We start from the raw sequence: 24,314 nt of genomic DNA, 5'->3' as shown, positions 1-24,314 counted from the left end.
AACCAACTATTTGCTGGAACTGCATTGGCCGTTGTGCACAGGTGAAATATAGCAAAAGCCTCAACTCGTTTGTCAATGACACTGTGGCCTTAAAAAGAAAAAAATATATGTAACTCGCAACGTTTCAAGCAATGGGCCTTCTTCGCAGCACATAAAAAGACACCATTATTGACGACTGGTGTTTGTTCGTTGTACAGCAGTGTCACCTTCCGCAAAGCAATTCGCACGTCACGTCTGATTTGACTGAAGCACAAAGTTTGGAGAAAACTCACTCGCCGCAGCGTTTTGTGGTGCAGTCTGTCGAAGATTTGTTGAAGCAGGAATATAAAAAAAATTTGCTGCCAACATAATATATGTCGCATGCGATGCCTTGAAGGAGTCGATGATTGTGCAGCCGTGCTGTCTATTGGGCATTCTCCACAATGCGTCAAAATCAAACATCCACGCCAGACTGTGGGATGTCAATGATGATGTCAAACAACGAGAGCTGTTTTCCCCAATTATTTTTTTCCGAAGTGCACTTCACAGCACACAATAACTGCCCAAATTGGACTGCAGGGACATAATGGAAAAGGTGGCCAGGGTTACCTTTTGTTGATTCCTGCTATAAAATAATTACTCAAGTGTTTCTGATGGGTGAATTGAAGTTGTGCATTTTCCAAGGACTGCAACATCCACAGTTGCGTGCGCTTGGCAGCCGGCTATGCGTGTGACGTTTGTGTCTGCCGTGCCTGTGACTCATTGTGATGTCGCTTGCAGTTTGTGGGCATCGAATTCATCGCTACGGTTCAACCTTTCCTGCAGGAGAAGTGGACTAATGAGGTAGAAGATGCCTGGCAGGTAAGGCTGTTTTTTGCCCACCTGCTGATCAAGAGAAGTGTGGCTGTGAAGGGGTCAGACCACTGGGTCAAACACTGCTGAGATTCTCGGCTCGAGTCTGGGCAGCCTATTGTGATAACCAAACCAAAAATTGTCTCCGCTTGGTCACTAAAGAATATAGGAAAACTAAATATCCCATGAAATAGTTTCTTTGCAATAAATTATGTTTTTGTTCCAGCTCAGAGATTTAAATGTTTTAATGTACATGCTGTGATGAGCTTTTCTCCGGAGCAGGGGATGTAGGAAAGTGGCACCTCTGGGTGTGTGTGCAGAAAAGGTCACTTGAAGGGATTTCAGAAGTAGTTCTATGAAATGTCATTCTGTGGGCCATTATGTAATTAATGAGGTTGCAACTTCCCTGAGATTTCCAAATGGGTACTTGGTCTCATGAGATGATGCCGAGAGAGCAATTGGAATAAAGTTGGGAAAATAAGTGCGTGGGTAAGAAAGTGGGGAGAATTGGAGACCTGGGTTCAATTACTAACTATGGCTCATATCAGTAACAATTAATAGCTGAACCTGTCTTTGACCTTCCCTATGTCAACCAAACATAAAATGTGTGCCTGGTGTGATGTGCAAACATCAACATTGTGGAGACAATGCTAGCAGGGCACGGTGCTAGTCACGCACAACTGTTCCACAAGGACCTTAATAGGCACTCATGTACATCACCTTCTTTTGTGGTCATTCATGCGAAAAGTAGGATCTTTGTCTTTTTCGTGCAAGTGAACAAAACCTAAAACATTTCTCCCATGAACCAACATAAATCTCTTGATTACATTTTGGTTATCCTGATATTTCGCACGTTTCAATTTGCGTACAGTAAATTTTTAAATGTATCTTGTAATTGTATTGTTTGTTGCGGTTGCACCCGAATCAAGAGCCGAATGGCACACAGGGTTATTCCAAATAAATTAAACTGTTAGATGCCTGGTTTCACCATTGGAATTACTTGGCTGAAATATATATCGTGCTATGATGTTGTGAACGTCCATGAAGAAGCCAGTTAATTAATTTCCGTCGATGTTGTCCTGACTGGACATCTGTGAAAAAGAGCTTCATAGCTCATCGGATTTCTGCAGTTTAAATAAAAATTCTGATTATATAGGCAGCATTAAGCTTTAATAGTGGATAACACCGTCCTGTGCTCTCGTAATGTCGTTGTTCCCTTTACGCCACGCCGTGGGAGCAGCAACTTAGAGGGCTGAGGCCTGATTTGAACCCGCAAATCCCAGACCAACAAAACAACAAGCGTATTTGGCCTTTAATTTGAATAGGCACCCCAGAGAATAAGGATGTATATATAAAGTGACGTGAGATTCGTTTTACGATCCAGTTTTCCAATCCTAGCAGGGGATTCCCCCCGAAAGCTTGGGGTTGAGAGTGTTTCACATTGCTCCTGACAGCCTCCCACCGTGGAGAGTGTTTCCAATTGGATTTCCGTGGAAAGGGATCTATACAAGTGAATCTGTTTTTTTAACATTGTCAAAATCCACAGGCTGTGAGAAATCCCATTTTGTGGCCACTTATTAAACAGGGGGATTGGTTTCGAACGAGATGTTGTCCGATTTACTGTCGGGTGTTGCAGTTGTCGTCTTTGAGGACGGTATGAGTTATGTGTGTGTGTGCGTGTGCCTCCATGTGGTCCTTGGCAGTGTCTCTTCCGCTACATTGCGGCCGTAATGAAAAGAGGCTACCTGGAGGAAGAGGCGGCCAGCAATGGAGTGAACACCGCCAACTACGACCGTGGCCAGGGAAACCATGGGGCCACCGCAATGTGACTCGTGAGCTGCTGCTGCTGCTTCTTCTTCTTCTTGACGGCTGAAGATGCCGCTGTGATGAGACTCCTATTCGTCCTCCTATCAACAATTGAGTAGAGTTTCAGATTTTAAAAAAATTGATCGTTTTCTCCCAAGTTGTTTTGTTTTTACACCCCCTCCCACCCCCCCAATTGCGTTATCGGTGTCATGTCCCCTGCTTCTGGAATTCTCGCAGAGCAGGGCACCGCGTGCGAGAGAACGGCATGCAGGAAGAGATTCGCAAATGAGATCCCATCAAGCGGTGGCGAGACGCGATATGTTATCTGGCACACTGAGATCCCTGGATGAATTGCGCCTTATAAATGTAAATGATTACCTCCATCGCCTGCTATGCAGGAGGCCGTGGGTTCGACCCCGACCCTGACAATGCCTGTACAGTATATTTGGAGTTTTCATGTTCTCCATATAGTTGCGTGGATTTTTCACCGGTTTTTCACTCCACATTTAGAAACAGGTACTTAGATTGTTTGGCTGTTTCCTTTGACAATATATCGGTGAGTTGTACCTGCTAAATAAAATAGTTTAGTTTTCGCCACACGCAAGTTGGTGCTGCTCTTTCCCACATGCCCTGTTTGTCACGTGGAAGTCAAATCTAGATATTTTATTTATTTATTTCACAGATGAAATTTTGATCAATTATGTTTGAACCTAATTTCATTTGATTGCATCTTGTGCAGTGATTGGTGACCAGGGTAAGCCTAGAAACCTTATTACACTGGATAACCTGATTTGATCAGTTTAACGCGCCGGCTTTCACGATCAATATTATCTAAAATAATTATTTTGGGTTAGATCACTTAAATATAAATGTGTCATTACACCCGCCACCACCCGACACAGCCAATTTGTAAGGTTTGTCACATAGACAGTTTTGTTTACGTAAATATGTTGTTTACGTGACAAATCTTACTCATTGGCTGTGTCGGGGTGATTGCGGGTTTAACGACACATTCATATTTACGCGCTCTAACCCAAAAAAGAAAAACCCTGAATCAACCATGGGCGACTGAAACCTGATTTCCAACCCAGGATCTTAGTGATGCTGTCTCGTTGCTCTGACCTCCTAGCTACCTGACCACCTCCATTATTGGTCATTAAATGTAACCCAGGGTGGGTGGTCTGGCTTGTGTTTCTTATTTTATCAATTAACAATAATCACGGTGTGACTCTCGTCCCGCAATGCCGGCGGATGTTGTGGAGATCTGCAGGAAGGAACTGCTGCTGTGCGACATTTAAAACGTCACTTAAAACTGTGCCCTTCCTGCATATTTAAACGTCGCGATTCGTCGACGGGATCTGTCAAGTGTACTCTTGTGTGAAAGTTAGTTTTGTTGGGCATCAAACGTACACTTATGTATATACAGCATAAACTCTAAACGAATCATTTAAATCCTACGAATAAAAGAATATATAGCATTTTGTCAATCCACTGCTGGACGAAGGCCTTCCAATACCACGTGGGTCGTGGGGATTGTATGACTTGACTAAACCATGCTGGTAAGTGCGTGTAGGTCATGTCTTGGTGAGCAGAGGCCGAGAACAGTTCTGATCTCGCCCACCACTGATGCTATCCGTGGTCAGGAATTCAACCCAGGTCTACTGGGTTTATAAAGCAGTGTGCTCACCACTGTACTACTGCTCTATCCAAGAATCAATTAGCCATATATCTGAATGTGAAGAACAAAAAACACTCCAACCATAGTTTAAGTTCAGTTGGCTTCCAGGCTGAGATAACTCCATTTGTTTGGTGAGACTTGGATGAGAAGAAACCGATACCATTCACTGTAAGTGTGAATACACCCGAGCACATTCATTACAGCTTTGGACACAAGTTATCTTGTGTGCTCAATGCGCATTTTGTACAATACCACATCGTGCACGCGCGTGTGTAGGAAACTCTACCGCAGGAGTTGTTCATCACTATTTTTCAGAGGGGAGGCCACTTTCACCGATAAGACATCAATGTGAGGGCCGCCACACATTTGAAACCATTGGTGGCTTGCAAGCCTTGCATTGAAGAACACTGCTCTAGTGAGTTATAACGTCATGAACAACGACCATTCCAGTGAAGGATTTTCATCCAGTGCAACCCTCGTAGTTAAATAGCGCTCACAGCCGCCGACGACAACAACAATTGACCTTTACCACGTGCTAGCCCCACGCTGTTCCGCTCAGCTGGCAAAACGGTTGCAATCGTTATTGGCTCATGAACAAAGGGCACTGATTAAAAGTGCATAATGATCTTCAGTCCTGATAATATAAATGATCGCAGTGTGTGTATTGGAGCTTTCAAATACCACACTGGGTGAGTCCTACCTGCTGCAGTATCTATATATGCGGTGTGTCTAATGTAAACAAGTACTAGAACATTAAAGAGGAGAAAACACCCAATTTTACATGTACAAATAAACAGATTTTTTTTCTCAGTTCCAGTGGCCTATAGGCTTTCCACGCCAATGTTTTCCAACAGCAATGTTGTTACAGCAACAAACGTGTTACCAGCGTTGACTTTCTGAGTCTCATCAGATTTGCTGACCCCAGTATTTGTGACCATCCCGAAGGCTTCGTTCGTCTCTTCGGTGGCCAGCGGTGCCAGTGGAGCATTTCCCGGTCGTGGCTCCTTCGCACACCGGGTGCTTCACGAGCCTTGTCTCTTGCGATGCTCCCCGGCTGTGGAACGAGCACATTGCCCCAGGAACGAGCACCTTGCCCCAGGGTGGTCAATGGCGGTGTTTGGAAGCCCACCTCGAGATGCAATTCCATTCTCTCTTTGCTTTCGGTTCTCACAATTAGCTCCTCTACTTCTTAAGTTTGCTCTCCCCCCTTTGCCAACATGTTATTTATTTATGTGGCATGTACAGCGCCTTGTGTATCTTGTAGAAGGTGCTTTATACATGTACTTTATTATTATCAGCAGGAAAGCTGTAAATATTAGTCCTGAATTCCTCCTCACGGTTGTGTATCATTGCGCATCGCGAGATTATCTATACGAGTACTAAACGCATCTAACAATGTTTAGTGGGCCCGACGAGTCGCAGACGTACTTCTTCGAGGCAACACATTTATTACACCAACACGAATACACAAAGAGAAGCTGCCCCTTTACCAGATAACAGCCTCGGGTGGTGGACCACCCGGCTAACTACACCAACACACTGGGACCAGACCCTGGCTCGGGTCCGAGACCACGTGTTGGAAACTCTTCTCTACGTAGAACGTAGATCTTCAGATGATGGTAGCAATGCAGAACCCCAGTCCTTGCCGGGGACCCCGCTTATATGCTCCTGGGCCGGCCCCGCCCTTGGCTCCGCCCACCTTCGAGAGAGAGTTCTGGCGCTCTCTCTCGACTCTTCTTGAGACAACTTTGCCAGACACGTGACCACACCTTAGCCCCCACCTGGGGCCCCCCCTGTACACTTTACCGGTCACGTGCCTTCGGGGTCAACCAGAGTGCCATGGCCCAGGGTAACAACCCTGTCCCTGGGCTGACACTCTCCCGCTCCCTCCGATGGGAGCCCGCACTGCGTGTCACGCGTGGTGCCACTGCGCTATCCCAGCGCTCACCAAGCCCTCACCAGGGCTGGTACTACACCCACCCACGGGTGTACGCGGTGACGGTGCATCGCACGCCGTGCCTTGCTGGAGCCGGCATTGCTCGGTGACATGCACGATGCTGCCGCATCCGTGATGTACATCGCACGCCATGCCCCTCTTGGGCTGGCACCATAGAGTGACTTTCTTGATGTCACTACAAATGTAATCCATCCACAGCACTAAACACGAGTCTTCAGGTGTGTTTGGCAACACGTACCTCTTGCTAATCACAACCGGTGTTGACAACCTCCAGCGGCACTCGATCATTTCTAACAATTAATTAGCTTTGCAATTTGCAAAGGGGTGCAGTCCACGAGTGGATGGCAATGGAAACGAAGCATATCCACCCTTTGATTTTTCTTGTCAACTGCACAATGATGCTTACGTTAACCAAAAATAATAGTGACGTCGGCCCTTTGTAGATGCACCACCCGATGAATCCCACCCACGTGCCGGGCTCGTCATGTGGAGGTTGTTTCAACAAATTTGACCATCGTGGTCTGTGCGGGTTGGTGAAGGGTGGATGGCCCATGACTGATTACGATACCACTCACGTGTGTTGTACAGACATAATTAGCGTTCTCACGCGATTGATGTAGAAGAGAAAATTGGCCTGAAAGTGATCTCCTCTGGAGAATGCTGCATTGGCTGTGGTTGTTTATCAAATGATTTCTTGTTTTCGTGCCTATTTGCGGCGAAATTAATTCTTCAGGATTGTAGCCGATTGATTTCCTTCAGAAAACCGTTAACACACTTGTGCGTAGGTTCAATTGAGGTCAATAGTAGGGAAATGGCATTCGTTAACATCTTATTTTAACATACGATAAATATAAAGTAACCTGTCTACTGGATGATGAACCAGCTCATTGTATATCTATTGAGTGTATCGACGAGCTTACATAATTGTGAATGTCAATTATTTTCTATGATTTGGACAGGTGACAAACGTAAGTGTTTCGCCAAGAAATGTTTCGGGCATGGACGACTTCGCTCAGCCTCTCGTAGCAGACACCCAATGCCCATGTTTACCACTGCAACGTGTCACATGAGCAGTGTGTCAGCAGTAAATTACATTTCAGTGGAATTGGGCCATGCGAGCAAATGCAAAGCAACAATGTGTCCCCTTTTGAAGTGTGGACACTTATATTGCACTTGCTGTTTGCAAATCACTTTACTTCCACTGTTACGGGAGCTACCCGGGGGTTGAACGTGCCCTGGGAAATCCTGCATTCCATTTAGAAATTACGTTCTGCTTAGGTCTCAGCAGAACTCTACTCAACACAATTTATGGTTTTTTTTTTAGACAACTAGCAGCCGGCACGACCTTCGGACGTGTCCACACATCCCTCGCTAACTCCCACCCGCCAGTCAACGTTTCTCTAACGTATACTCTTAGTTTTTTCGGTAAAGTCACGTAGGTAAAAAAAATGAAAGAAAAATTAATAAAAATAAAATAATTTTAATTTTTTTACCTACTTGACTTTACCGAAAAAATTCAGATTATGAATCTTTGCAGTCACGAAAGCTTCAAATCTAGAATTCTCTAACGTAGTTTGTATGATATCGGGGTGGAGGGTGGGGTGGAAGTATGACGTCGGGACGCACGGACCTGGCCCAACGCTGTGGGATGCGGATGACGTCATCGCGTCCATGTGCTCGGTGAGGTCACCACCGCGTGATTTGCCCGCCCGTGAGCACGCCAGCCAGCAAAACTTTTTTTCTTCTTCTAATGTAGTATGAAGGTGTACAAAATGAAATGGTGTGTATCCATGCTTCCATCTAAAGTTTATTCAACATCTGTGATGTGCGATTTTACAAATGTCATATTAATATTTAATTAAATCCTAAACGCATGGGCGTTTAGGGTTTAATTAAAAACAAAAAGGCACGTTCTTTTTCTCATTTGAGCAAACGTAATGTATTTAATGGAGCCGTTAAACGTCCTCTGTCATAGCTAAATTTTTCTGCTTTGTAAAAATAAAACAACTTTTCTTTACTTAAAATTGAATGTATAGCTGTATAATTGTTTTTTCAATACATCAAGCTACCAATTAATAAAAGCGTCTGTTTTCCATTGGATACAAAAAACATATTTTAGCCTGCTATTTTAGGTTTTTATCCATTGCTTTGCCTTGTGTTGTCTACTGTAGTGTACAGTTTTTGTTTATTCCAACAAATCTGCACACAGTCGTAAACGATTAGTGGTGGAACGATTCGTCCTCCACCCCCAGTGATTTGTTGAACTATCCCGATTCATGCTCGAAATTCTATTCAATAACCATAATTGTTTTGCAATGAACGGTAACGCCACTAGTGGCTGCAGGGGTCATTTGAAACCATTACATGCAAGACATATAAACTGAAAAATAGACATTCCTATGGGCGCGATTGAATGCACGTAGCTTCCAAATCGGATTGTTTTTGTTTACGAATCAATGCATCTTTAAACCTCTGGTTACAACACACACACCACGACTTTTTTACCGGCTTAAATATCAGTTTATTAAGTGGTAAATAAAACACAATATTGTTGGTACGGTTCCTGTGATGGTCTGAGCTGGTAAATCACTTTTGTGCGGGGGTCTCGTCTGTATAAAAGTGTTGGGAGATTCATCTGAAACGCAAGAGCAACAAGTCGTATTGCTTTAATGACTGAACAGAAATATGAGCACCCACATGAAAGAGCTTCATGCCATTAATTTTTTTGGAACAAAAAAAAAATGCACTTTGATGTGCAAGCCTGCGATAATAGTACATTCCAAAAGCATTTTGAGTTGGCCTAAGTGAATGCATTGTGTCCACCCACTTTCATCTCCTGCTGCTCGCATGACACCGGGAGACGCTGATGAGGTGCTCGTGCCACGAGCCACTATTATACCTCCCGGAACATTAGCCGCGCTGGTGCATTGTGCGCGAAATAAGTCAATATCTCAGGCGCGACTAATTGCACGTGTAAAGAGAGCGTGTTCTTAACGCCCATCTGCACGCCGTTCTTGGTTATTGAGTTCCTTAACATTTTAGCTCGATTAATGCGTTTAGAATTCGTTGCTTTCTTCGTTTTCCATTTTCTGTTTGGTTTGGTAAAACGATTTAACCATTTGGTTTGTATTTTGCTAAATCGGTGTTGTTTTGTTGTTACGGCTGCCGACTCATGCATGCACGTGTACTTTGTTGTACTGCTATTTTTCCTGTCCGCGTTATTTATCGTTCGCACCGATTCGAGTGACTGCACATACTTTGCTGCAGGCATCTGCTCTCGCTCCCCCACAACACCTGGTGCCCACGTAGTCTTTTTGTTGGCTCACAACAGCGGAATCTCACAGCCTCCCTGTTCCCCCAGGCCCCCCTCAAGGTTAGTGACCCCGGCGTGAGTCTTTGAACTCGAGGTCATGACTCAATGGTGTTTGGGTCAGTGCCCCGTTTGGGCGAAACGTGCCTTTGAGTCGCTCTGAAATAAAAAATAAAATCACTACAAGCAAATTGTTGCTGGGAAAGCTAATAGGCTCCGAATAAATAAATACAAACCTCAAGTTGCATGTAATCTCTGTCAACAAGTACTGCCCTAGCAATGAAAAATTACACTCGCAAAAAATCGTGTGATGTTTGGGGAATTATTTCTCTTGTTTGGTGCCGTCCATTTGTGCTGTTTTAAGATGCCTGCCATTTTTCAAGTGCCTTACATTTAGGCTTGCCGTCTGAACTTTGGTGACTTTCGTGATATTCCACGACCTGATCAGGCAACTGAGTTATGGGCATACAACATATTAAATGGACAACCTTCATTCCTGAGTTTATTAAGTAATTTGTCATTCGCTAAACGGCATTAGTTTCAGAGTAAAGGCGCAAATGAGCCAATGATCTAATTTCATTCTATAAATATATTATAGAAATTTTGTCATGTAACAAATTGCTTTTAGTTAATCGTTACATTTGCGTGTAAAAAACAAGGTATTATTCAACACAATATTTTGGGCAAGAATATAAATCATGTAATCATACACACTTTCTAACATTGGTGAGTGGTGGTATCCAGTGTATTACTGTTGCAGAATGTAAATAGTGCGCACACTAACACACTCCACCACCGTGTGTGTGATTTTAAAAAGGGAGCATTAACGGGAGGGCGAGTTGATTAACCCTATTTTCCTGCCATTACACTAATACAAACTCCGTGCATTGTTTCAGCTTTAATGAGAACCGCTAAGCAGATTTCAATAAATACAAACTCTTGGTGGCCTATTTTAGTGCTATGCTAATGTAAAAAAAACACATACAAATATTGTACAAAGTCAAATGTGTAATATGTGCATGCACGTGTATGTTTTTTCCCCTTGAGTTCAATTGAAAACAGATGTGTACATTTGTTCTTGTGTTCGCTTTTATGTTAAAAATCTGAATGCCATCTTCAGAATGACTGTGATTTGTTGAAAATTACCCTTGAGCCTTTGTATTTTTATGTTAGATGTAATACAATGTCCTTTAAATGGAAAACGTCATTGTGCCGAGTGAATTTGTGCTGAGCTTTCATGCAGAAAATTATTAAGTTAGTCTGTCGCTGCAAAATTTCTGAAATTCTGGAAATGAAATACTCTGTAAAATATTAATGTATGTATAGTGTAATGACAAGATCACCCAGAATTCAACGGATTTCGTCAGATCTTGGAAGCTAAGCAGGTCTTGAGCCTGAATAGTGCTTATCCACCAAATAAAACACGTCATCAAGCTTGCGATTGTAAAACTAAACTATGTTTACGTTTACCAGGTAAGGCCCACTGTGCAAACATAAATCCCATTGTTGCACTGTGCAATAACACAATCAATTGTTGAACTGTGCAATAACAAATTCCATTGTTGCACTGTGCAATAACAAAATCCATTGTTACACCGTGCAATAACACAATCAATTGTTGAACTGTGCAATAACAAAATCCATTCTTGCACTGTGCAATAACAAAATCCATTGTTGCAATGTATAATAACACAATGCATTGTTGCAAGAACAAAATACCTTGTTGCACTGTGCAATAACAAATGCAATTGTTGAACTCTGCAATAACACAATCCATTGTTGCACTGTGCAATAACACAATCCATTGTTGCACTGTGCAATAACAAATGCAATTGTTGAACTCTGCAATAACACAATCCATTGTTGCACCGTGCAATAAAAAAAATCCAGGTACTGTATATGCTCCCACACATTTTTCAATCCGCACTGACCAGCGTGGTGAAGTATGGTCAAATAACCTTCGCAATCCATGCAGGTATGGGGGGGGGGGCACTCAACCAGCAGTACATTAACAAAACGGATATACAGGTTAAATGCTACAGTGTAATAATAACGTCTCAATATGAATGAATTATTCAATATAAAATCAAGGTTATGGCTTTTATTATCGTTATTGTTCAACTGTTTGACTAGCTGTGGGACGTAACCCAACTCAAAGAATATTCCTCGCTGCTCGATTGCCAAACTCCTTTGTCTCGTTATTTTTTGTTTGCCTAGGCTCACCGAACTTTTATTGCACATGATCGAAGGCACATTGGTTCATAACCAGCCCTTTTTAAAGGATCAATCAAATGAGAGCGATTCCTGCATATGAATTAGGTGGCATTAAGTGGCCAGAATCGACATCATTTAGACGTCCCTTATCGCGCTCCATTTCATTGCCTCTTCCCCATTTTTGTTTGACAAATTGGTCGCTCTCTTTGTGGCAGTTCCATTCGAATTTGCATTATTATCGAATGCAGCGAAAAAAAAGTACGAACCACGTTCTACCTTCCAGAAATGCATGGAAGGATTGGAAGGTTGTATTTTACATGCGATGTCTTGTTTTATCACACTGTAAATAGGATGAGACAATCATATTCGTAATATAATAAGCAGATGAAATGTATCAAAGTGCGTTTGATATGCATCTTCTTCTGATTTTTTTTTTACATTTTAGCAGATAATTCCGCTTATCGGCCCTGTTGCGGCTTATCTGACCCATCAATTAAAATAATACTCCCACTACCCCACATCCTCATTTTAAAATAACACAATGGATAGGCATGTGCCGGTGGGTGAGGTGGGAGCCGTTTCATCTCGACTGGCGCGCCGAACTCTACACAGCATTGTCTACACAGGTGAGGAACAGGCGAGTTGACTGGTGGTTGGCATCATGTGTGTCTTATGTCACCCTTGCCGTAGGAAGGGCTGCAAACTGGTAATGAATAAGATATGAAGAACAGAATGAGCTCTCAGAATAAAAGACACGGAAGAGGCCAATGCATCGGGGAGTGGCTGCACAGAGCCACCACCACTGAGATCCTGGGTACAAATCCAGGTTTTAGCAAGGGGTGGCACAGTCGGGTTTTTTACAATCGGGTTAATTGTCTTTTTATATTAAACCCGATCATCTGAGATTGGGAGAAATCCGGTTTAATTGGTTCGAATTGCAGAACCGCACTTCTCAACGATGAGCTTCATCCATTCCAAGCTAAGGAACTCACTGGCGCCCACGATTGTGGAGGAGAAGCTCCTCGTGTTCATCAAGACCAACCTGCCCGCCGCAATCTACGACTACCCCGTGCCCGACGGCCCCCCCCCCCCCCCGAGTACGATAGCAGCACCGACGAGGAAGCAGCCTAAGCCTTGGATCAGAGTTTCGTATTCATTTGACCAGTTTTTAATTCCCCGAAATTGCGTTTAATTGTATTAAAGAAAAAACCAGATGCCTGCCGCTGGAAAAATCGGGTTTTTTTCACCCATGGGTTTTAGCCACCAGCGGTTGAACTGGGTTCGAGAGTGAAGCAAAGTGGTGGTCCCGGTGTGGTCACAGATGACTGCACATGAAACAAACATCTCATTAGCTCTTTAAATGTGGTTCCATTTCTGATGAGTGTGTGAGAAAGTGTTCCCCCCTGAGTCCGGATTAAAAATAAACAGGTCACTTCTGATAAGTGATTGTGTTGTATATCTTCCTGTGGGCCCTTCTGTAACATAATAGGGAGATGTAATGCACTAATCCGAGAGAATTCTGAATGGTTACGTTGCCTTGTGAAACTATAATGAAAACACAACTGGAATGAAATTTGGGGAAAATACATCGGACTACATATGAAACAAACTAGATTTGAAGCTTTCGTGACTGCAGTAATTACTATTTGTTTCTTTCGGTAAAGTCACGTAGAGAGAAAATAAATTACACATGAAACAATTATGTATGCCTCCAGTTTCACGGCTGGCTGCTGGCTGGCTTCCTCTCCACCCCACCAATAACTCAGTTGTTAGTGGCTGCCAGCCGTTGCCACCAAAACGTAAGAAAAGTTTGGAAAACAATATAGTGACAGCCGAAGAAGTGGGAGTAACAAATACTGAAGACTGACACGGCTCATTTAAAATTGCTCTGACTTTTAAATTTGTACAATTAATGTAATTCTTGAGCGGTATGAAAAACCTCACTATATTGTTGGCATTTTATTGCATAGATTACTTGTAGTGCTCCTAAAGTACAGGGTTGTGAGAAGAGTATAACACGGACAGATGTCTCTTATTTTCCATTGCAGAGCGATGGGTTGCTCTCCGAGTTCTATTAAAAAAGCGAATATCTAGGTTATGGTTTGTGTCCACCTGCACCGACATGACAGATAACCAAGCATTCACCACACTGGAGTTCCAGTGTAGGTAAATCAGGCCACACCAAATTCAAAATATCTGGAGGTGGCTCTGGTAAAGCGAGCAGGCGAGTGCACATCCTGGAGGGGGCTTGACTTGAGTCCATCATTCTCTCCATGGTCAATAAAACGAGTACCATTTTGTGGGGAAGTCAACAGTTGTTTATTCGACGGACAAACATACCTCTGCCATATGGATGTGGAATGTTCACCGCTGGCTCGGGCAGGACTGAGAACGTGATGACCACCGCGTCAATGCTCATTTGAAAACAAAATTATCATTGAATGATTTTTTTTTATGGCGTCATTCGTGAAAAAGTCATCATAATTGCCAAAGGAGCAACATGCAAGCTGAAAATCTACTTAGGCGGCCCCAACAAGTGCGCTACAGTTCTTTATAAATTGAGATGTTTGCAGCAAATTACTGTCTATTATAACTGTCGGCGTAAACCGGAGCACCTGGAAACCCCCACGCATGCAAGGCAGTGCCGGGTTAAGCTAGTGCGGGGCCTGTAGCAAATGTTATAAAGGTGCCCTAAAAAACATAAATATTTAAACACAATTTTTTTACTTGCGTAGTAAAGTAATTATATTTATTCATTTGCTATACAGCCAGATAATACGACAAATAGATAACCTTAAACACGAGTCGTTCATACAAGTTGAAGGCGGTATAGTACTATAGTAATAGAGCAATTGCAGAATCACTGAACCGGAATTGACAGCTTCAAAGCATTTAGCGCGGGGCCCTTGAAAGTGCGGGGCCTGAAGCATATGCTACTTTTGCTACTAGGACAATCCGGCACTGATGTAAGGGCGACAACACTATCCCACATACACAAGGCACAGATGATATCAGTCCACATTTTGCTGTGCTGCATTCTGCCGGCAAGCCACGGTATTGCACGTCGATACCAAGAGACAGGGAGTCTCACACGGAATGGAATTTATCCACCAACCCAACCCTCGCTCCCATAGGACTGAACGACAGGCATGTCACCTCCGGCCGCCAAAATAAATCCACACAAAAAGTGAGAATTCCCAAAGCAGAGACTGCCGCTGTAGCAACCAAGTGCCCCTTAGATGTGCGATGTGATTTCTGGAGCTTCTCGGAGTGCCAAACTTCGAGTGCATTGGAGAACAACCTCACATTACCGTGAAATATTACAATCGACTCACATTTATTTCAAAGGAAACGGTCACAATTAAGTTTTGCTCCCTCTATAGTCACTGTCACGTGTGATAAAATGGATGTCTTATTAAAATTCGCAAGTAGGCTATACGTCAAACCAAAAGGAACATGCATCAGTGCACACAAAGAGAACACATTTTAAAAGCCCGTGTGTGCACTAGATAAGGACATTGTTATTTTTCTTGCTGATGTTTAATCAATGCAATGTTCTTTTTGCAATGATTGCCCTGCTTATTCCAGTGAATTTTTTGCACGATTAATTTTGTTGATCAATTACCAAAGAAATGTTTGGCGTGTTATTGTGGCATAATAGAGTACCTCCTAAATATTGTGACATTTTAAAAGTTTTGCTAATGATGTTTCTGATCGTGTCGTTGTACACAAAGTCCAGTTACAAAATGTAAATACAATTGCCCAAAACCACTTGTAATTGAAATTTATACAATCAAATTTTAAATGTGATTTGTATAAAGATTGAAAGTTGTAGCATAGCAGTTTGCAATGCAGACTTACAGTTTTAAATTTCAGTGCTGTATTCTAATCTTGTCACACATTAACCTTTCAATGGGTGCACACTGCCACTTATGGAAGTGCCAATTTCTGTACGACACAATATGATTTAAGTGTCTGCCGGAGGCACGCATATTAACTTGTCATTCCTTATCACAGTGTGAAGACTATAAAGGATGTATTTAATGAGTTTAACCTCACTTAAACAATAACAAGTTCAATAAGCTATAGCCATTAACATAATATCTAGACAAAATTCATAACTCGGCTTTTCTAGTCAGACTGGGAATGTATCCGGCGATAACACAACCAATACCAACGCATTAATAACGGTGTCCTTATCATTGAGACTGTTGCAATATTACAAGATATCATTCAAGTGAAATTTCAAGCTGCTTTGTTTGAACAGATGCATACTTTCAGGGAAAGCGACTCAAGGTCTTATACATTTTATTCTAATGATGAAAGAACATTTCTCTCCGTTATTGTCTCACCTTGGCACAGGGTGAGAGGCACGAGACAAAAGACGACCATTTTGTTCATTTTATCAAACCTTGTTAAACCAAGAGTGAGATCACGTTGGAGCAAATACGTCAAACAGTAATATTCGAGACCTGCAGAGACATTATAAACGTGCGTTTAGAGTATATGGCTACTATAAATTTCCATAAGTCACTTCGTTGAGCTATCATGTGGCTAAGTCGCTTTTGAAAAAGAGCTTTAACAGCTCAGTGGGCCTTACCTGCTAAAATGAAAATAGTCGTCAAGATTTAATGTGCTTCATGACCAGGCACACTTGCCGCTGGTGTTCTCCAATTTCAACGTCCCACAGCTCGGACAAAAAAAAAAACCAAACCCTCTAACACAATCTATACGTAAATGCAGTCATGACCACTTGAAGTGCTTGAAGTACAGAGCTTGCTCTTAAAATAGAAAACAATCCCCTTGCAAACATTTACCATTTGTTCTTTTTGACATTCGCTTATACAAGGCATATAACCAAGCAATAGCTAATTGCTGCAATTACCCTGCCATGGAGAGAACATGAAATTATCTGGGTCTCCCAGCCTGTCTTTCAACGTTAAATCGAATTGTGATCATGCTGTAGCCCATTATAAGGTACTTTTAGCACACAAGCAAACCCTTCAAATGTGTCACTGAATACCCGTCACAAGTCAGCGGCAAAACAGGGTTGTGAAAGTTATTAAAATAAGACCAATACGAATATATTAACACATATAAAAGACGATACTATACTTGCAAAGGCCCGTGTTGTTCGAACTTGCATTTGTAACCACCAGAGGGCGTGTGGATATCCTCATTCCAGGAGCAGCATGGTTATGCCAGATAACGAAGAGGAATTAAAATAGTCACCTTCCGGTTTGATTGTCAGCAAATATTGATTCCCCTTTTCTGTTATTGGGACAATGCTGATACAGCAACTGCAAGGCATGTTTGGAACAGCTTCTGACAATTTTATTCAAGTAGTGCTGGTCTGTAAACATGTGACGACATATTTAGTGCAAGGAATGCACAGTATGGGTTTGGGTTTTGACGTCGGTTCAATGAAATGCATCCTTGCATAGGGTCTTCATACTGAAATAGGTAACAGCTACCGGAGGTCGTATGTGTGATGTTAATCTAGTTGATTCACTTCATCTTGTTTCCATTCATCCCCAAATGAAAAAAACCTTTTCATCTCCATCCTCTTCTAATACATTGTTTTGTAATACAGCAACACTGTGAACCAAACCACTTTCATGTTGTCCAGAAACCGTCTCCCTTTCACATCTCTTGTCTCCAAAGTACAAAAAATGCACAAGTTTACCAGGCCCTCAAAACACAACCCCAACATGTTGCCTTACCGCGATAGCCTTTTATAAGCTGACCTTATTTTACTCTTTGTTAATACATTACTGTAGTGCTTATCTGTGATGAGTGGGTGCAAAGAATTGAAGATTGGTGTCAAAAGTTCTGTGGTCGATAAGTATAAATAACCTCTTGGCAATATCAGGTGAAATTGAGCACCATGAATAAAAACACAATTCACAAAGTACTACTTTTGATTATAATGTATTTGTGAACATGGGGCAAAGACAAACAAATACAAATGACAGTACATGTGATAATTACTTTATACAACAAGACAAATTTTAAACTTAAAATTGCTTTTAAAATGTTAACTTAATTGTATACGCAAAATTAATACAATGGATGCATCAGAGGGGGCACATTTCCAATTCAGACCTCTACTTTAAAATGAAAGTATAGAGCAGAGGTAAGACGGAAAAGTTTGCCAACAAAAGGTTTGTATGTATACAATGCATGGGATTAATGGAAAAAGCTGTAAGTTGAGCATAAAACAGCTTCAAACTGTATTGACACCAACAAAAGCTTTAACCGATTTGAAAACAAGCAAATAAGTGTTCGTATAACAGTCGAGTTTGTAAACTTATACAACTAAGTTGCCTTCGTCTTTTTGGTTTTGTTCTTTTTGTCTTTCTTCTTGAGTCCATCCATGTTGGCACGGAGGAGACTGGAGTATGCCTGAAATAGTATAACATCAATAAATTAAACTCTAAGCACTTTATCAGGTAATATATGCATTCCCTGGACTGTTAAGCCAGAGCAGTGTTCCATATGCATCACAAGTGACATCAATTTGATCTTGCATCTGGTAAATGACTTGATAGTTGATCTACAATTATAATTGAATAGCACATACATACAACCAACCAGAACAAGCTTTACAAAGACTGAAATTCTGTTGAAATAAATTAAAGTCTTGACTTACCATTTGGAATTTGTTGACTTCTTTTGAGCTTATCTAGAAACAAATGAAATGAGATTACTTAAGATTATCAGTGTATCTCAATGAAAATATTAACTACTTAATTTTTCACTTTAACATAAAATCACAAATGTCACTATAACTGCCTTCAACTGCATAGCCAGCCAACTTCTCAGGTATTGGTCCTCCTTTAGGGAAGGTGGTATAAAGATTGACTCATTTGTCAACTTTCTTAAAATCTCCAATTTTTCTCAAAGGCTCCGTTTGAATTGTTATTCGACATGTTCCCATGTCCTTTTGGTAAAAACAATCCACACATTTGACAGATTTAAGTCAACCTACTTCAGCTCTTTTCAAACACATCATGGTAAACTATACTCATACACAAAGCTACAAGTTCAAACCACTCTGGATTATTCTTCTTATGACGCTTTGCTGCAAAGACTTTACAAATGTGGGCTGGATACGTTTTACATAAGACTACTTTGCAACGGACCTAGGAGCAAATCCTAGTCATTTTAAAATGACATTTTATACTGCGCCACATTTCTCACCACTGTGCTGATTTTCTTCTTTCCATCCGATGCTCGAAGGAGACACTTGTTTTCTGCCGGTTCTTGTACAGAATCGAGTGTGCCCTTTTTGGGAATGGGCTTGGTCCTGCCGTCATCTGTGGATAAAGGATATGGTGGTGTATAAGCAAAGCAGTTGGCACTTACCAAGAGAACACAATTGCTACCAGTACAAGGACTTGTGATGCTTTGCAACTACTCCATTTAAAAATCACAGATGCTGAGCACAAGCCCAACAGCCTATATAACCACCCAAGTAGCCAAAGACTAAGGGCACGAATGATAGTATAAGAGGATATGTTTCTTGAATTGAGCAAGGTTATTGCAAATTGGGAAACCGGCGATGGGAGTTTCAAATTCAAGCAGTGTGAGGAAAGGAGAAATATGAATGTATCCTGCAGTGGAATTGTCGAAACGGTATGACATTACATTACATTTAGTCTAAAAAGTCCTCGACAGGGCCAGAGTTATCAATTTGTGAAGTTTATGGAAACATTGACTGTGGTAGTTTCTATGAGCAAGTGACAAAGAAGAAAATGAATGATAATTAATGGGTGACTGCATTGGGTCGGTGAACACAGGAGCATCACTAAACTGAGCGGCTTGAAGTTGGTTGTAATAGGGCATATGTGGCTGTTTCAATTACATATATCAAATACACTCTCGTCAAAGTCCTCGAGTACAAGATTTTGGAGACAAAGACTTACTTGGTTGCTGCCAATTTAGTTACTAATAACCTAAGCAATTGTATGGAACGCAAGAGTAACGGTGAAGTCCAGGAGGAGAGAAGTCTTAATTGAAACTGGGAGAATAAAAAGATCTAGATGGGGCAATGCTTGCAGAAGGAAGCTCAAGAAAGACGTTGAGGAAAAGAGGTAAAGAAGATGAAGGGGCACGGTTTACGGAGGTGAAGAGGGTCAATATCACAAAATGAAAGTATGAAATTGAAGTTTAACTCGTAGGTTTTCGTGACCAATATCATCCATAATCAAGTTTTTTTTGGGTTAGATTGCGTCAATATATAAATGTGTCATTAAAGCCCGCCACCACCCGACACAGCCAACTAGTAAGGGTTGTCACGTAAACAGAACGTGGCCAATTCGTCACTAGTACAGCACACCGGTGTGTTGGAGAGCCAAACCACAACATTTACAATCTGAGTATCACGTTTTGCCAGTAATTACAACCAGCTTCATCAGGCGACAGACAGATTTGTGGAGAAGTCTGTTTCGTTCCTTATATAGAGGCGCAGATGTGGTGAACAGCACGGAGTACTTTGCAATGCTCTACTTAGGCAGAAAACCCAGGCAGTCTGATAGATCGAGTCCTCAATAGAGTTGATGGAATCCAGGAGTGAGGTTCATGGGAATAGTAACCAGAGCAGAAGGAACAGAATATTATTTAGGAGGCAAATGACCACCAGTAAATGACATACATCAACAAGTGCTGTTTCGTCAATCAACCTGCTTTAGGTTGAATTCGATTCTTCAGTGAAGTAGGAACTGGGTGTTCTACCCCAGATATGGCAATAGTATTCCAACTTTGGCCTAATTCGTATCGCTTTTGCAGGAGAAATGACATAAACGGTACTTGCCAGTTGCCAGTACTGGAACCCGTGATGCAAAGTGTGGCTGTAGCCAGCGAGACGTGCAAATGGTCTGTCAACCCGAGTTAAATCCCAACAAAGGTGACCGACAGAGCCCCAAACTCCATTGCCACGTTAATTTTGGACTTCAAAGGAGATCTCAAAGCCACTCACATTTCTTCATGGTCATGTAGACGCTGCCAGACGAACGGCACTTTTGGAACAGCCTGGTGAGCTCGTTAAGAAACTGTAACAAAAGAATTTAAAGTTTTCGTCACTGCAGGAATCCATACTCTTTGGTTATTTCGGTAAAGTCACGGAGGAGAAGAAACAGAATAATAGATCACGACGTTTCGATCGCCACACAAGCGGTCGTCCTCAGGTGGGAGAGGACCTCGAAACGTCGTGATCTATGATTATTTTTCTATGTGACTTTGCCGAAAGAAGCACGGAGTATGTAAAAAGAGAACACGCATTTTCAGTCAACCGATTACTTCGCATTTTTAATGTCACGTTTTACGTTCTGTCCCATGTATGGCATTTATGTCAATCCACTGCTCGACGATGGCTTGCCCACGCCGTGCAGGATATGACCATACTTCACCAAACTGGTCACACTTCACCAAACTGGCCATACTTAACCACACTTCACCAAACTGGTCATACCTCACCAAACTGACCACACTTCACCAAACTAACCACACTTCACCAAACTGGTCACACTTCACCAAACTAACCACACTTCACCAAACTGGTCATACCTCACCAAACTGACCACACTTCACCAAACTGGTCACACTTCACTAAACTGGTCACACTTCACTAAACTGGTCACACTTCATCAAACTGGTCACACTTCACCAAACTGACCACACTTCACCAAACTGGTCACACTTCACCAAACTGGTCATACCTCACCAAACTGACCACACTTCACCAAACTGACCACACTTCACCAAACTGGTCACACTTCACCAAACTGACCACACTTCAAACTGGTCACACTTAACCACACTGACCACACTTCACCAAACTGACCACACTTCACCACACTGGTCACACTTCACCAAACTGACCACACTTCAAACTGGTCACACTTAACCACACTGACCACACTTCACCAAACTGACCACACTTCACCAAACTGACCACACTTCACCAAACTGGTCACACTTCACCAAACTGACCACACTTCAAACTGGTCACACTTAACCACACTGACCACACTTCACCAAACTGACCACACTTCACCAAACTGGTCACACTTCACCAAACTGACCACACTTCAAACTGGTCACACTTAACCACACTGACCACACTTCACCAAACTGACCACACTTCACCAAACTGGTCACACTTCACCAAACTGACCACACTTCAAACTGGTCACACTTAACCACACTGACCACACTTCACCAAACTGACCACACTTCACCACACTGGTCACACTTCACCAAACTGACCACACTTCACCAAACTGGCCACACTTCACCAAACTGACCACACTTCAAACTGGTCACACTTAACCACACTGACCACACTTCACCAAACTGACCACACTTCACCAAACTGGTCACACTTCACCAAACTGACCACACTTCAAACTGGTCACACTTAACCACACTGACCACACTTCACCACACTGGTCACACTTCACCAAACTGACCACACTTCACCAAACTGGTCACACTTCACCAAACTGGCCACACTTCACCAAACTGACCACACTTCAAACTGGTCACACTTCACCACACTGACCACACTTCACCAAACTGACCACACTTCACCAAACTGACCACACTTCACCAAACTGGCCACACTTCACCAAACTGACCACACTTCAAACTGGTCACACTTAACCACACTGACCACACTTCACCAAACTGACCACACTTCACCAAACTGGTCACACTTCACCAAACTGACCACACTTCAAACTGGTCACACTTAACCACACTGACCACACTTCACCAAACTGACCACACTTCACCAAACTGGTCACACTTCACCAAACTGACCACACTTCACCAAACTGGTCACACTTCACCAAACTGGTCATACCTCACCAAACTGACCACACTTCACCAAACTGACCACACTTCACCAAACTGGTCACACTTCACCAAACTGACCACACTTCAAACTGGTCACACTTAACCACACTGACCACACTTCACCAAACTGACCACACTTCACCAAACTGGTCACACTTCACCAAACTGGTCACACTTCACCAAACTGACCACACTTCACCACACTGCTAAGGGCGGGGTTTGTGAATGCGGCCAGTACAGATGTTAGAACGTCGCACAGTAACAAACGACGTGGCTCTACTTCTCTTTGCTGCCCAACAACAATGTTGCTTTTGGTGCGGCCTATTGCACATCTTTGAAGCATGACTGGTCTCCCATCCAAGGGCTATCTGCTTAGCTTCGGAGAGATCTGACGAGAGGACATTTCGTCGAAAGGCAACAAAAAAGTTGGTGGCTTCCTCTTTAAACCCCCTCTTCACGCCAGAGACGTGGGTGCTAAATCCACACTGTTACCTCCGGAGCGAGCCATTACACAGTTTAACTCTTGTTTTAAAACGAAGGCGGTGAAAGCACACGGAACCAAATGTTTCCAGGTTCAATTCCCAGTGACCCGCGTGGTCCAGTATGGTACAATACAACAATACAAGCGATTAACAACGGATATGGCAACAGCTTTAGTGTGTGGGGAGGGTGGACTCCATCCAGCAGTGGATTGTGTTGAGGCAGAGTCGTAAGCACACCACAAGGAACCAAACAAAGGTCGTCCATTGCAACGAATCGCCGGCTTCACGCGCTCAAGTTAAGCCGTTCTAAGGCCACGTAAGCAGTCACCGCAGATCGCATTTACCACGTCGTTCTCCAGAAGAACCATGGTCCCCGCGGCGACTTGACGCGCTGTGTAAACGAACGCAAGGACTCTCTCCCCCCCCCGACCCTCGGAGCTCGCTATTCCTGCTTGAGCGTGGCAACAGCGGCAAGTCCACGTTGACCACCACCTCGAGTCGTTCGTATTCGAGTAACGCAACACGCGCCGCCGCCGCCTGTAAGTTGGCATCGCCAACATCCGGCGTGGAACGTGAGTCGCACGCGGCCATCTTACTACGGTGGAGGGGGTGACCCCCCCCCTCCCCCCACCCCCACGTCCTTCATGCAAACGTGACGTCATTGTCACGCGATCTCGCAGCCCCCACCACCAACCCACACAGCCTGGGGTCGCGACTTCCCCCCCACCTTACACCCCTCTCCCCACTTACAACCCCCCCACCAACACCCCCCCCGCCTACAACCCCCCCCCACCTTACACCCCCCCCCCACCTTAACACACCCCCCCCCCACCTTACACCCCCACCCACCTTACACCCCCCCCCTACGCCCCCCCAACTACACCCCCCCCACCTACCCCCTCCCCACCTTACAACCCCCCCCACCTTACACCCCCCCCACCCTACACCCCCCACCTACACCCCCCCCCCACCTCCTACACCCCCCACCCACATACAACCCTCCCCACCTACACCCCCCACACACCCCCCCCCACCTACACCCCCACCCACATACACCCCTCCCCACCTTACACCCCCCCCCACCTTACACCCCCCCCACCTACACCCCCCACCTACACCCCCCCCACCTACACCCCCCCCACCTACACCCCCCACCTACACCCCCACCCACATACA

General features: G+C 43.4%; 2 protein-coding genes across 2 annotated transcripts in view; one reads left to right on the top strand and one right to left on the bottom strand.

The window, feature by feature from the left end:
* LOC133342397 (neuroglobin-like) overlaps positions 1 to 10,717 on the top strand; it is a 30,511-nt gene extending 19,794 nt beyond the window's left edge. Inside the window, exons 4-5 of the mRNA XM_061551547.1 lie at positions 760 to 840; positions 2,535 to 10,717. Coding sequence (XP_061407531.1) covers positions 760 to 840; positions 2,535 to 2,660 — 207 coding nt within the window. The 3' untranslated portion in view covers positions 2,661 to 10,717. The remainder of the gene's footprint in view (positions 1 to 759; positions 841 to 2,534) is intronic.
* A 6,994-nt stretch (positions 10,718 to 17,711) lies between these two features.
* Positions 17,712 to 23,706, bottom strand: SRP14 (signal recognition particle 14). The gene is made up of 5 exons (XM_061551546.1): positions 23,483 to 23,706; positions 20,777 to 20,849; positions 19,000 to 19,115; positions 18,449 to 18,481; positions 17,712 to 18,201 (listed from the first exon to the last, which is right to left on the bottom strand). The coding sequence occupies exons 1-5, from the start codon at positions 23,696 to 23,698 to the stop codon at positions 18,115 to 18,117; spliced, it is 525 nt and encodes a 174-aa protein (XP_061407530.1). The 5' UTR covers positions 23,699 to 23,706; the 3' UTR covers positions 17,712 to 18,114.
* Positions 23,707 to 24,314: the final 608 nt, after the last annotated feature.

This window comes from Lethenteron reissneri, chromosome 14, assembly GCF_015708825.2.
Source record: "Lethenteron reissneri isolate LAM-NWPU_2019-01 chromosome 14, ASM1570882v1, whole genome shotgun sequence".
NCBI lineage: Eukaryota > Metazoa > Chordata > Hyperoartia > Petromyzontiformes > Petromyzontidae > Lethenteron > Lethenteron reissneri.
This window is presented reverse-complemented; position numbering and strand designations above follow the sequence as displayed.